At 34.9% G+C, this 14,906-nt stretch overlaps 1 protein-coding gene across 1 annotated transcript; it reads right to left on the bottom strand.

Annotated features, from left to right (window-relative positions):
* Positions 1-3,288: 3,288 nt before the first annotated feature.
* Positions 3,289-6,318, bottom strand: LOC107859969 (3-isopropylmalate dehydrogenase, chloroplastic). The gene is made up of 6 exons (XM_047404380.1): positions 5,969-6,318; positions 4,350-4,670; positions 4,109-4,270; positions 3,949-4,023; positions 3,525-3,634; positions 3,289-3,440 (listed from the first exon to the last, which is right to left on the bottom strand). The coding sequence occupies exons 1-6, from the start codon at positions 6,140-6,142 to the stop codon at positions 3,356-3,358; spliced, it is 927 nt and encodes a 308-aa protein (XP_047260336.1). The 5' UTR covers positions 6,143-6,318; the 3' UTR covers positions 3,289-3,355.
* Between the last annotated feature and the right edge of the window lie 8,588 nt (positions 6,319-14,906).

Raw genomic sequence — 14,906 nt, 5'->3', positions numbered from 1 at the left:
TCTACTCTATCATAAGCTTTCATCATATCTAGCTTGATTACCAGATTACGAGGTTTACCCCTTTTCCTGATTTCAGCTATGATCTCTTGTACAAACAATACATTTTCAACAATACTTCGTCCCTCTACAAAACCAGCTTGTTCACTAGAGATGATCCTAGAAAGTACTGCCTTGATTCTTCCATGTACGATCCTAGAGAATATTTTGTTGATAAAATTGCTTAGAGGTATGGATATTAAGTCAGAAAATGTGTTCACCATCACCTTCTTAGGATGTTTGAGTTACAAACCTAGGAAGTTTTGCTCCACGAAAGAAAGATCGTACCATCTTGTAAATGTCCTCTCCAATTATCTCCAATGTATCTTGATAGAAAGCTTCCGTCTGGCCCACTTGCATTATTTCCATTTAATCCCAAGACTACTTCATGTACTTCCTCCTTAGTTGGCATGCTTTGCAACTTATTATTTTCTTCACTTCCTATTACCGTGGGTAGCTCATCCGGCATATCAAAATTGGTACTACCTGGTTGTTTCTTGAATTGGTCTTTGTAGAATTGCATTGTTACTTTTGCAATATCTTCCTCTTGTTCCAACCAAAGTTGCTCGGACTCTTCAAAAATGTCTACGGGTGCGTGTCGGATCCTCCAAAAATAGTGTATTTCTAAAGGATCCGACACGGGTGCGGCAGCATTTTTGGAGAGTCCGAGCAACTTAGGTTCCAACCATTCCCCTTCTTCATATTGTACACTAGTCAACCTCAATCTGCTTCTTCTCCCATTAACTACAGTATGAAAAAACTTGGTGTTCCTTTCCCATCTTTAAACCACTCCTTTCCTACTTTTTGCTTCCAAACTCCTCCACTTTGTGTAAGTATCTGTTCAGTTTTGCCTGAGCTTCATGTAATCTCTCTATTTGCACTTGCTGGATTCCTCTTAAATTGCATTTCCTGCACTTTATTCACCTCCTCCAAAGTGGCAATTTCCTGAAAGATATTACAAAATGTTGCTTTGCTCCACTGTGAAATTGCCTCGACTTTCTTCATTTTAAATTGATACACAGAAAAAGAATTCCCTAAAAAGTCAACCTGCCTAATTTGTCTGACAACCTCCATAAAAGGATCTCTTTTCAACCAGAAATTTTTTAGAAGAACTAGCTAATGATAAATTGATAATAATAAAATAATGGAGACATGAAACAAATATATCAACAAGATGAATGTATTTGAATCTTTAATAGTTGCATAATTGTAAAAGTTACTCCATTTCACATGTGTAACATCCACAAAGTTAATATACAGCTTTAAATAAAATGGTCAAACCTTCAAAAATCAAAAGGGAAAGTCATCGAAAAGTAAATGGATGTCTTAGTAAAATTATTAAAAACCGGCAACACATATAGATAATTAGACTTAGGAGAGTGAGATTTAAGCATATTTTTTGAGAAATGGAATTTAAAAGTGTTGTAGTGCATGGGAAAGAAGTAAACTAAAATCAATTTAATGATTAAAAGATTTAAATATTTATAATTATTTATTTTTGAAATTGGCAAATATATATAATTATTTATGAAAAAATAATATCTGATATTCAAATAATTATGAAATTAATGTACATAATTTATCGGTTTGATTTGGTAACCTTTTTTTATTTTTTTTAGTAAAACCAAAACTAAACCAAAAATTGACATTTTTCAAAGTTGAAACCTAAATGAAACCAAATGTCGGTTTTTTTATAATCGGTTTGGCTTAGTTCACGTTTTTGTTTGGTTTTTCACCAAACCATGAGCACCCATACTCACCAATCAGAACTATGTCATATGCAAATAGCATACACCATGGCACCTCTCCTTGGATATGATGTGTCAGTTCATCCATTACCAAGGCAAATAGAGACGCGCAAATAAATCCATATTTGCGGCTCAAAACACATCCAGCAATTTTTAATCGGAAGATTGACCAACTCAAGAAATCGTACAATCTGATGACATGCTTCAGTAACACCTCTCAAGATGTTTAACCAAAGAAAATTCTTTTAAGACATTAGGATGGTGCATGACAACTAGAATTGCTTTTGGAATCCTATGGTAGACAGCAGCCAAGCATGATTTAAGCTATGGTTAAGAAGTGAAGAGCCCAAAACGTTATTAAATTCAGTAGTTACAGTGAGATGCAGAAGAATGTCTATAGTGCCAGTTGACAGAGATCTCAACAATAGTTGATCTATTTCTATATATTTGAATTTTTGTAATAATAGTATTAATAGAATATGTGAAGATTCATGGACAACCATCCATAAAAATGCCTCAACAATAACACCAATAGACTAACACTTCATAATTATGTGTTGCGTGTCCAAACAATGCTTTAGACATATATACCTATCGCATTGACTCTTAACATAGTAGCAGAACTCAAATTGTAGCTAAGATATGAGATTAAGCTTTTTTGAGATCATATTATGATTCTCATCATAACAAAAATAAGAGATCAATTACCAGTAATACCAATAATTGTCATAAATGTCTTGTAAACTACCCTTACTTCAATTGATAATTAACTGTTGTATCTAAACTCTCAGTTTTCCTGATCAATTTTACTAATTTACATGTTAAGTCAGTTACTTTTGGTTCATAACCATCTCAATCTAAATGTTTATTCTCCTAAATAGCATTAAGCCAAGAACTTTTTGAAAATTGTTTGACCTAATCCCTGTGGAGACGATATTTTTCCATACTGAAGTTGACGCAGTACGAACTCATTTTATAGTGTGTTTGTTCTCATCAGTAGCAAAGTCTGATATCAACGTAAACTAATCACCAATATGTATTATTGCGCATTAATTATTTATTACTAATAGGATTGAAGGGCATCATGACAAATTAAATGGAAAATACTCCTCCTATAGTTCACATTAATAGACTGCAAGCTGATTTAGCCTACCCGATGTGAGTGCAAAACTACATCAAAAAAGTAAATAATAGTAACTACAGCTATAAATATTATAACTAGGAAATGTTAAAGTTACTTTTTCAGAAAAAGATAGGAAATACAAAACATATACATACAACAAACATGTGTGTGTGTGTCTGTACATATATGCACATATAAATACATGTAAGTGTGCCCAAGTTGAATGGAGTTGTATATATATAAAAATTGAATGGAGTGAAATATCAGTGTTTAAAAATCGTTGAATCACTATTTATTTTAACATCAAAGTTATGAAATGACACAAAAAGTTGACCTCTATTTAGGGAGCGATACAAGAAGATACCCACCTAATAATTGATTGAATGTTGTAATAGTTGATGATTAAATGAGATTCTGATTATAGAAGCATTGGGACATGATATCCTATTTAAATACAAACCTTTCCGGCAATATCAGGTGCTGAACCATGCACGGCCTCAGCAAGAGCAATACCTCCCTCGCCAATATTGCAACTGTAGGAGAAACATCATTAGGAATAACGAGACAAAATGAACTCACAAGGGAAATCAGATAGGTTTAAAGAAAAAAAGGCATGCCTAGGAGTTAAGCCCAAACCACCAATTAAACCAGCACAAAGATCACTGATTATGTCTCCATAAAGGTTAGGCATCACCAGAACATCAAAAAGTGCTGGATTTTTCACAAGCTGCATGCATGAAAAGGAAGTACGTTATTTGAACCACAATTTTCTAAATAGTATTTATGAAACTTAAAATGAGGCTCGGTCCAACAACAACAACAACAACAAACCCAGTGTATTCCCACAAAGTGAGGTCTGGGGAGGGTAAAATGTACGCAGTCCATACCGCTACCTCCGAAGAAGTAGAGAGGTTGTTTCCGATAGAAAATAAGGCTCGGTCCAATACTGTTAAAACATTCTTGAACTTATTCATGGTTGTTCATTAAGATGAAGATCTATAAGACTGGTGTCACAATGAAGTGATTGATCTTTGATCATACCATCATACAGCAATTGTCAATGACAACTTCCTCATACTTTATCTCAGGGTACTTCTCCGCAACCTCTCGGCAACACTGGATAGAAAGAAAGAAAGTCAACACCATAGTGCTAGTTCATAAAACATATAACTATAACGAAACACCTGACATAAGGATAGACCTTAAGAAAAAGACCATCTGTCTTTTGCATGATGTTGGCTTTGTGAATTGCAGACACACTCTCTCTTCCGTGGGTCTTGGCATAGTGAAATGCGTACTCTGCAACCCTTAAACTTGCTTGACGGGTGATGATCTTGAGACTCTCAACCACACCCCTTACTACCTGGATACCAAATGCATATGAATTTGAAGATCTCAAGAAATAAGCTATTTTCTGTTAAATAATATAGAGAGATACTTACCTGATGTTCAAGACCACTGTACTCTCCTTCAGTGTTTTCTCTAATAGTGATGAGATTCACATCATCGTAGCGAGTCTTGTATCCAGGTAGGCTGTAGCAAGGTCTAACATTGGCATATAGATTTAACTCCTTCCTCAATGTAAGATTCAAGGAACGATGACCTTTTCCGATAGGAGTGGCCATTGGCCCTTTCAAACCAACCTTATTCCGTCTCACTGATTCAAGACTTTCCCATGTTAGAAAACTGTTGGTTCTAGGGTCTATCTCTTTCCCCACATAGTGTTCTTCCCATTCAATTGGTACCTTAGCAACCTTGAATATCTGTACTATTCAATAAAATTTAGCAATTTATAACCCAACATTTTAAGTAATAGAAAGCCTCGCTCCGAGGCAGATATAGAGTATCGATACCGGGTTCATTTGAACCCGGTGCTTCCGATGCAGAGCATAAACTTGTGTTTAAAGCTTCACGAAAAATGCAACAAATAGTATACACGAACCCATGATTTTTTAGTACAATTGGGACAATGCTAAAAACCTCAAAGGTTGAACCCTTAAAATTTAAATCCTGGGTCCGTCTCTGAGGGAAGCACATCCACCATTAGCTTCCATTATTTACTTTTTTTAAAATCAAGGAAGCTTTTATTCATTTAGCATCCAAAAAATGCAAAAGGATTACACATCAACTTTCATTATTGTGGACAGTCAAGAAGAAAAATGCCAAGCAAAATAGCAAAATATAACCAACCATAATGCCCGTGAACCTCCGGGCAGGATTAGCAGAAGAACTCTTTGCCACACTCCCACATCTTGGTAAAATTAATAAGGACAGGATATTTACTTGTCCTTTTCAATACTAAATGATTTGACTTGATGATAAGAAAATTTGAAACATAATCAACAAGGGAAGTAGCATGTCCTTTCATCCAAAACAAAAAAGAGAAGCTATAGTAGTGGTACCAAAGAGTGCATTTACTCTATTGCAATTATGATTTAGTACGAGTATCAATATAAGCACAACAAAAACATGCTATTGGGGTCTGTAGGGGTAGTGTGTACACAGCCTTGCCCCTACCTTGTGAAGCTAGAGAGGCTGTTTTGGAAGGACCCTCAGAAAAGCACAAAAACAACATACCTAGTGTAGTCCCACAAGTGGGTCTTACCATGAAATTAAGAAAAACTTACAACACGCGACAAGAGGAAATGTCCAACCCTTATGAAGAAAGGTTACTGCATTATCTCAATTCTCAAGACAGCCTTTTGGTTATCACTCTTATCAAAAAGGACAAATGATGACGCTACAACGTTTTGCTTTGGCCAAAATTCTATTTCAACATTGGACAAGAATTATGAAAAGGGAGCATTTCGCGAGTGCAACAGGGAGAGACAGTGGCCAAACCAGAGGTTCAACCTACCAAGTACTATCTAATATTCCATGTGCAAATTTGTTACAAGAAAATAGAGGCAAAAAAGGGTGGATGCTGCAAGCAAGCAGTGGGAATATTAATCCGCATCTAATTATATATATCTAGTCTAGGGAAACAACAAAAGAACGCAATATTTCCATCGAAATCAAGAGAAATCAGAAGCAATAAAGGAAGAAAGGAGAAGAAGCGGACCTGCTTGACGGACTCAGCGATCTCAGGGCCAATACCATCGCCGGGGAAAAGAGTAGCGCGGATCAAGTTGGATTCGGAAGCTGCGGAAGTGAAGGTCCGACCCAAATACCTAATAGACGGTGCAACTGAATTACCGCCGCCTCCAAGGAATCTTCTCGCAATCTGAAAAGCCATTGTCTTCAATCCTTCGGATTGCAAATTGTTGATGTAAAAAGATACTATTATGAGAAAGAAAGTTTAATAAAAAAGAAAAAGTGTAAACGGAAAGAGAAATAATGCTTCTTTGAACTTGAAATGGTCCTTAGCGGAGTTGGTGCTAGTCATGGCTAAACTAAGCTAGCGTTTGTCCATGCATTTCTAAATATTTTTAATAAATTATATTTAAGTTAAAATTTAAAAGTTTCAATATATTTTCATCATAATATTTAAAAAATATATTTGAAAGGTAAAATTGTACTTGTAAGATACTTACAAAAGAAAAGAAGGCTAATTTTTAAAACTTTTTATATAAAGGTCAAAAATCAAAAGTCATCCACTAGAGGTTATAGTAAGAGTATCAAGTGAGCCGGGTCACGCACCTAAAGAAACCAGCTCGGTTTGACCCAGCCCGTTAAGCCCAAGAGTTTTAGGGTATCGAATTCTACGCCGATTTTTTTATTTGGGCCCGATTAACTCGGTTTGAATTAATATTTTTTTAATTTTTTTAATTTTGGATTTTGGGTCAAACTAGTCGTTGGCCCAATGGCTATACAGACGTTTTTGGGTTCAAATGGCTAGTTTGGACCATTAATTAAAAAAAAAATACTTTTAAAATAATTTTTTAATCCCAAAAAAAATCTATAAATACCCTACACCTCCAAATCATTTTTCACACAATATATATATATTGAAATGTATATATATTGTATTGTATATATATTGTAGTATATATTGTAATGTATATATATTGTAGTATATCTTATTTAAAGTAGTACATATATATTGAATGGTGCGTATGTATATGTATATATCTTCTATGGACGTGTATATTTCACGTATACATGTGTATATGTTTTACAAAATTAGTATATAACTATATATATATATATATATATATATATATATATATTGTAATGTATATATATTATAATATATTTTATTTAAAGAAGTACATATACATTGAATGGTGCGTATACATGTGTATATATCTTCTATAGATGTGTATATTTAACGTAAACATGTGTATATATTTAATAAATTAGTATATAACTCTCTCTCTATATATATATTGTAATGTATATATATTGTAGTATATTTTATTTAAAGTAATACATATACATTGAATGGTGCGTATATATGTGTATATATCTTTTATAGATTGTATATTTAACGTATACATGTGTATATGTTTTATAAATTAGTATATAACTATATATAACTATATATAACTATATATATATATACACATGTATACTACTTTATAAAACATATACACATGTATACGCACCATTCAATGTATATATATATATATATTGAATGATGCGTATATATGTGTAATTGTGTATATATTTTTTAAATTCTAATGTAGTATATACTATATATATATAGTGTATATATATATTTTTTAACGTATTTACAATGTATATAGGTGGTTATATATAATGTATATTGAATTTTTTTTAAAAAATATTTTGACTGGGTTTGATCGTTTTTTTAACCGGATTTAACCGATTTTTTAATCGGGTTGGGTTAAGTGGGCTGGGTTAGGGTTGTTTTTATAAGTTTTACTATTGAGCCCGACCCGGCCCACTTAACCCCAACCCAGCCCGGCCCACAACTCGATTATTTTTTACGGGCCGGTTCCAGGTTGGCCCGGCCCGACCCACTTGACAGCCTTAGGTTATACCATGTAATTTCCCCTCAAGTATGCGAGGTTAATGAAATATACCTTCACAGAATAAAATAATCCACTTCAACAAATAGTTGTACCTCAAATTTGCCGAATCACGAACTCACTCAACGATGTGTATATCATACTTGAATTTTTTAAAGAAAAACAGTGTTTTTACTTCAAAATTTTCGTACTAAAACCTGTGAAAAAAATCAGATATTTATAACCAAAAAGTGTTGTTTCAAATAGAAAGCAATGATTCATGAAAAGGTGCAACTTTTTGAAATGACGCCCACCTTCGGACTCCAATTACGGCCCCAAATGACCACATGCGGCCGCTGGTTGCACTTTCTCCAAAAACAGAAAGTTTTCGTCCAACCTGCGCTCATTAGCTAAATATATTCAATAGCTTTTTTAAGGGGAAAGGACAAAAATAGCACCTAAAACTAAAATAATATCACAAAAATAACACCCATAATTAAATACTCAGTAAATAGCCATTAAGCGATGGCTAACTTTCGGCACAACACAATTCGGCCCTTTCCGTCACTTTTCATCTTTAATGACCATGCTTTTTTTGGCTCCTTTTTCCTTTCTTTTTTTTTTTAAAGATTCTACTCTTTTTTATTCCTTTTAAACAATTGAGTAATTGTTTTTTTTTTTTCAAATTATTTTGCACTCACCAACATTATTAAAATAACACTCTTGGTTTTGTTTAGTTCTACTTATTTATATAATACCATATACTTTAATATAATACAATTGTTAAAGATATATAATAATGATACAATTTCTAATTATATACATATTTTTTATAACATTTTTATACACATTCTATACAATTTTTAACTATAATTATTATTTAGATACATATTTTATACGACTCTATGTAGTTTTTATACACATTCTAAAAATGTATCAATCTAATATAAGAGAGCATCAATTGAGTATATGAATATTGAAAGTGTATCAATGTAGTATAAAAGTGGATTAATGTGTTATAAAAGAGTATCAATTGAATATAGGGATTGCATGTGCCTGCATAGAATTTTCTTTCTCTTTTTTAAAAGTGTATCAATATAGTATAAAAATATATCAATGTGGTATGAAAATGTATCAATTGAGAATAGAGACTGTATGTTCCCAATTGGACCAAATGGCTAAAAAGAAAATTACTTTAACCGACTAACTACATTATGTCCACCTTTTCAATTATGGATCATTTTTTTTTTTTTAAATGGACATCCCATGTCCTTTTCCCTTTTTTTTTAAATTCAAAATTTATTGTTTAATAATTATGTGAGTCCATATGCCACATATATGATTTTACTCATCATTTTGCTCTACCCCCAGGTGTTAGTTCTACGCGGCATACTTTTTGGAGTTGTGGTCATTTTGTATTTAATAGGCATACGTTTATTAACATTGGAGCGTACGCCGAAACTAGACTAGCTTAAGGGGTTGCCTATGGATGTTCCTCAACAATGATGTTCCAGAAAAAATAACAAGGTTTAACTAATTGAAAGTTCACTTGTGTTTACAATTTCCATGAGCAATTGACAACAATCACCCAGAAATATAGTTATCTCAAACAGAAAGACATCAAAGATTTTAGTAGTCCACAGTAAATGATCAAAATGAGCATTAAATTTTAGCATGACACCGAATTTATCAAACAATCCACTGGAAGTCCTGAAAACCCACCAAGTTCAACATAACTCCTACAATATAAGAATACCAACAAAGATCTGCCATTGCTCTGTAGATACTTGAGGAAAAGAAAATTGAAATACTATAATGATATAAGCAAGACTATCATGAATTGAACCAACAAGAACACTATAGAATGAAACTCTTATTCCTTGCAAATTAACATGGAAGCCACCCATTACTGGTTGATGCTATTCCATGTCCTTTGAGAATGAATTCTGATATCATTATGCGAACTTCTATAAAACCCAACGAAATGTAGTTAGGTCGCCAAAAGCAATAAAATAATTTCAATTGCATCTTTGAAAGAAACATCCCCTTAGTTGAACCCATTGCAAAATATAATATACACATGGACCAACTAGTTCAAAGATGATCGCAGATGGAATTCGTGAACTCAGTTGTTGATGCGGTACCTCCAAGGTCACCTGTTCGATACTTTCCCTCCGCAATTGTTTTTAGGATGGCATCCTGAATGCGATCAGCTTTATCATGAAGCTCCAGATGACGAAGCATAGAGACAGAACTCAAAAGCAAAGCAGTTGGATTTGCCAAATTCTGCAATCATAATTTTGGGTCAAAACAGATCCATTAATAGGGCAAAAAAAAAAGGGGGGGGGGGCGGAGAGGCTGATTCTGGCACACCCTCAGCCCAAGTAAAGCATATCAAAAAGCAAGTAGGTAAAGCAAATATAGTAGTGAAAATCCATACTAAAAACAATGAAGAAAACAGTAGCAACAAAAAACAATATAATAACTGAAATCCACAAGGCACTAAAACTGAAGAATAAGATAGAAGAGTTTAAAAAACAATACGGCCTCAAAATCCTCCTGGCTAGGGTCAAGCCCTCGGTAAATTCCAGGTGCGTCATGTTTTGTCTAATCACCTCTCCCAAATACTTCTTCAGCTTACCTCTACCCCTCCTCCAATCTACTATACCATAGTCAACCCCTCACACCTCATGGTGGCATGCTTGCATCTCCTCTTTACATGCCCAAACCATCTCAATTTCACCTCATTCATCTTGTCCACCACAAAGGTCATTTCCACCTTATCTCAAATATCTTTGTTCATAATTCTATCTCTCCTAATATGCCCACACATCCATCTCAACATCGTTATTTCTGCTTTGTTTTCATCGTCTGAACGTACAAGTTCTTGACCGGCCAACACTCCGTTACATACAACAGTTGGTCTGACCACCATTTTACATAACTTACTTTTAAGGCTTGAGAGCACATTTTATCACACACCACATCAGATGTGAGCCCTCATTTCATCTACCCCACTCCAATATGATGTAACATCCTCCTCTTTTCATCCACCCCACTCCAATACGATGTGTAACATCCTCGTCAATCACCTCATTCCCTTGATTTATTCACCCAAATACTTGAACTTCCTCTGTTGCAGACAACTTGCATATTGGTCCTCACTTCCACGTCTGTCATGTGAATAACGTCAGTGAACTTGCACTCCCTTTATTCCGTCTTAGTCATGCTCAACTTGAACCCTTTAGACTCTAAAAGTCTTATCTCCAAACCTCCAACCTGTCATTAACTCTACCATATGTCACATCAAGGAGTGTTCATGGTTCAATTTGGATCGATTTTTGATTAAAACCAAAATCAAACCAATTTAGTCAATTTTTAAATTTCTAAAACCAAACCAAATAAAAAAATAACAATCGATTTGGTTCTTGTCAATTTGGTTCGATTTTCCAGTTTATAACTAGCTTAAGATAATTTTTTTCGATCAAATTTTGGGCTTTTATTACCTAATCAAATAAAAGTACAAACATGTAGGCCAAGCAGCCCAAAAACAAAACAAGATGCAATAAAACAAACACAACAAATTTAAAATAATCCTAAAGCCCCACTCAGCCACCCAGAAGCAAGTCCAACCCGCTTTCATTTTATTACATATACCCAAAAAAGAGGGTTTCCTATTCTCACTTTCAACCTAACATTTTCCCTGCCCCTCCACACCTCCACACCTGAGCAATGTTGCCGCTGCATTTGGTTTCTCCTCCTACTGCTTTGGATCATCAATACTCTTCCTTTGGGAGCTCGATTTGCTTAAAAATCAGCTTTCAAGAGTAAGTATTCTTCTCTCCAGTTTGCCGCCTTTTTCGATTTCTTTCACTGGCTATTGTTTCCTTCTTAGCTGTGTTCTTCGGTGGGTGGATATGCTTTACATATTTTGCTGAAAGTTCCCATCAGCGGAATGAGACTTGTGATACTGGGTAAGCTTCAATACTCCTCCCTTTGCATTTCTGTGGTATAGTTCTGACCAATCTCCCTTTGCAGGCGGATTCGATGTTGAGTGCATGGGAAGCTCGACACATCCACCCCATAGTGAGCAAATCAACCTCCAAGTTTATCATTACTAAATCGACCCTAAAACCTTCCCATTTCGCCGAGTCCTTTTTGATAGCTGAAGTAGTGTAGGCTATATAGCATTTCACTTTTTTTGAACCCTTTGTGGATATATAAATATTGGTCAAGTGAAAAACCTTGTGTTTTAGCCTTCACTACCCCATTATCCATTAATAGGTGATACTCTTAAGTATGGGCACTTTAGGTTGTCATTGTTGATGATCTTCTTTCCTATTGTTTCCATATCGTTAAAACACACAAAAATGTAGTTCCCTTTATCTATTGCTAGATTTGCTAGGTCTGCAAGTTGATTGCCCTCCCTTATGATATGCTAAAATTTTGTTTTCTTTTTTGCAGAAATGAGATTTATATCTGCAATCATGTTGGTAATACTCCATGGACATGCCCACTCACCATCTAGAACTTTACAAAGGAGTAATGAATTTGTTTGTACTATTATGTTGTTATGTTGTGTCATCTTGCAATGTTTACTAGCTTCTAGGGTAGATGTTGCTTCTGTCACTGTGTTAGTAGCGTTATCTGAAGTAGTCCCCTTTGCATATTGTAGATCACCATTAGCATCTCTTAGGCAAAAAAAGCATAAGAACATACCCCCAAAATTCCTCTAGATGCTCCATCAGTATTGTAATTGATCCATGGAAACTCCCATAATTCTTTTATGACTTTCACCCTAGGTTTGAATTCATTTCGCTCCTTTAGCATTCCTGGTCAATTTTCTGGAAGGTTTTCTCATTCTGAGTAGCATATGCATGATTGCTAGGTAATCTGCAAGTTGATTGCCCTCCCTTATGATATGCTAAAATTTTGTTTGCTTTTCTGCAAAAATGAGATTTATATCTGCAATCATGTTGGTAATGCTCCATGGACATGCCCACTCGCCATCTAGAACTTTATAAAGGAATAATGAATTTGTTTGTACTATGATGTTATGTTGTGTCAGCTTGCAATGTTTACTGGCTTCTAGGGTACATGTTGCTTCTGTCACTGTGTTAGTAGTGTTATCTGAAGTAGTCCAAGTTGCATATAGTAGATCACCATTAACATCTCTTAGGCAAAAAAAGCATAAGAACATACCATCAAATTTCCTTTGGATGCTCCATCAGTGTTGTAATTGATCCATCCTTCTAGGAAAACTCCCATAATTCTTTGATGACCTCCACCTTAGGTTTGAATTCATCTAGCTCCTTTAGCATTCCTCGTCAAGTCCCTAGAAGGTTTTCTCATTCTGAGTAGCATATGTATGTTTCTGACGACATTATAATAATCCTCAAAACAATCAACCTCTTCCCTTCGTATTGGCTAATGTTTCTATTCTTCCACATTTCCCATACTATAATGCTTGGAAGAGTCTTATAGTATGGTTTAAGATCTTTCTTCACTACAGTTCCCCACCATAGCATGATCAACACTCTTAGACTAAGGCCTTCAATATTCAATCTTGCAAATGGGCAAAAGTAGGACCATCTCATGTTAGCAATAAATGATCTTAAGAACACATATGCTAATGTCTCTTGATTTGGATTTCAGCACCAAACATCTAGAGGTTTATTCCCAATCTCCTCAATTTGTCAGCCATTGAAATTTTAAATTTCCAGAGCCTCCACATGAAAATATAATCCACATGAAAATATAATCGTGACAGGTAACCGTTTGATCCATATCCACTTATACTATCTTATTTGGCAGTGAACACCCCTTCTATACTCAGCATCCAATATGGTCTGTCACACTCACTCTCTTGATTGGGTGGCTTAACATTTTGCACCATATGTTCCACTACCTCAACAGTAAATATTCCACCCAGTATCACTAAGTCCCATTCTCCATTCTTAGTTGCTTCATCCCCTTGTAAGTATACAAATCTTCCAACCCAGGCCAGTTATCATGCCACGCCACACTATAGAGGATCATTTTTTAATGTTCCACCAGATTTGATGCTCTACCAAGTCTAGTTTGCTAGATTTTCTTCCATACCTGTGATCCTCCCCTTCTCATTTTCCATATTACCAAATTACAATGGACTTTGTTTTTCATGTACTCACTCCAAATGAAGTTTTAGGTTCTGAAATTCCAGCACAGTTTACGAAACAATGCCATGGATATATCTTTGATTGATCTGAAACCTAATCTTCCTTCTTCCTCTGGTAAGCATAAATTCCTCCACTTAATCCAATGTCTACCTTTTCATCAAATATAGCTACTCCAAAGAAATTATGTCATCAACTGATGAATTTGGTTCAACACATTTTGAGTGAGGGTTCATAATTGACAAGCAATGTATAGGAATACTTTGAAGCACATGTTTAATCAGAATTGCCCTCCCGCCATAAGATAATGACTTTCCTTTCCATGCATGTAGTTTGGAGCTGATTCTTTTGATCATCTGATTGTAGTAACTCTTTTGCTTTTTCCTGTAGAAAATAGGACCCCTTATGTGGGTAAAGGGAAAGTCTTTCCTTAGTATGCCCCTTGCTACTTCTGCTAATATCACATCCCTTCCTGATGCATTATGATGCTTGTCGATAGCACTTTTTTCCTTGTTGATCTTCTAGCATGATGTTCCTTCGTACTTTTTCAGTGTGTCAGCCACTATTTTCATATTACTTGCCTCTACTTTGCACAAAATCATCACATTATCTGCAAAGGCCACGTGATTTATTACTGGGCTTCCTCTTGGCATGCCAAACCATTTAAACTCTTTTTTTCATCGGTATAGAGTTTAGTGCTCTAGATAGAACCTCAGCTGCTAGAAGAGCAGAGTAGCTGTTTCAGTCCTCTGGATGAATTGAAAAATTCTTTAGGCTGACCATTCAACAAGATTTGAGTACCAGTTGTTTACTATCAACCTATACACCATATCAATTATCCTTTCACTAAAACCAATTTTCTTTATGACTTAGCAATAGAAAGAACCATTCTACTCTATCATAAGCTTTCATCATATCTAGCTTGATTACC

This window comes from Capsicum annuum, unplaced genomic scaffold (genome assembly GCF_002878395.1).
Source record: "Capsicum annuum cultivar UCD-10X-F1 unplaced genomic scaffold, UCD10Xv1.1 ctg58013, whole genome shotgun sequence".
NCBI classification, from domain to species: Eukaryota; Viridiplantae; Streptophyta; class Magnoliopsida; order Solanales; family Solanaceae; genus Capsicum; species Capsicum annuum.
The sequence above is the reverse complement of the archived record's forward strand: the minus strand, read 5'-3'. Positions and strand labels throughout refer to the sequence as shown.

Excerpts from the sequence above, each read along its gene's own strand:
- LOC107859969 (XM_047404380.1), bottom strand. The coding sequence starts at position 6,142 with ATGGCTTTTCAGATTGCGAGAAGATTCCTTGGAGGCGGCGGTAATTCA. Across the intron at positions 4,671-5,968 it reads TCGCTGAGTCCGTCAAGCAG|ATATTCAAGGTTGCTAAGGT; the intron begins GTCCGCTTCTTC and ends TGAATAGTACAG. Across the intron at positions 3,635-3,948 it reads TTGACAATTGCTGTATGATG|CTTGTGAAAAATCCAGCACT; the intron begins GTATGATCAAAG and ends TCATGCATGCAG.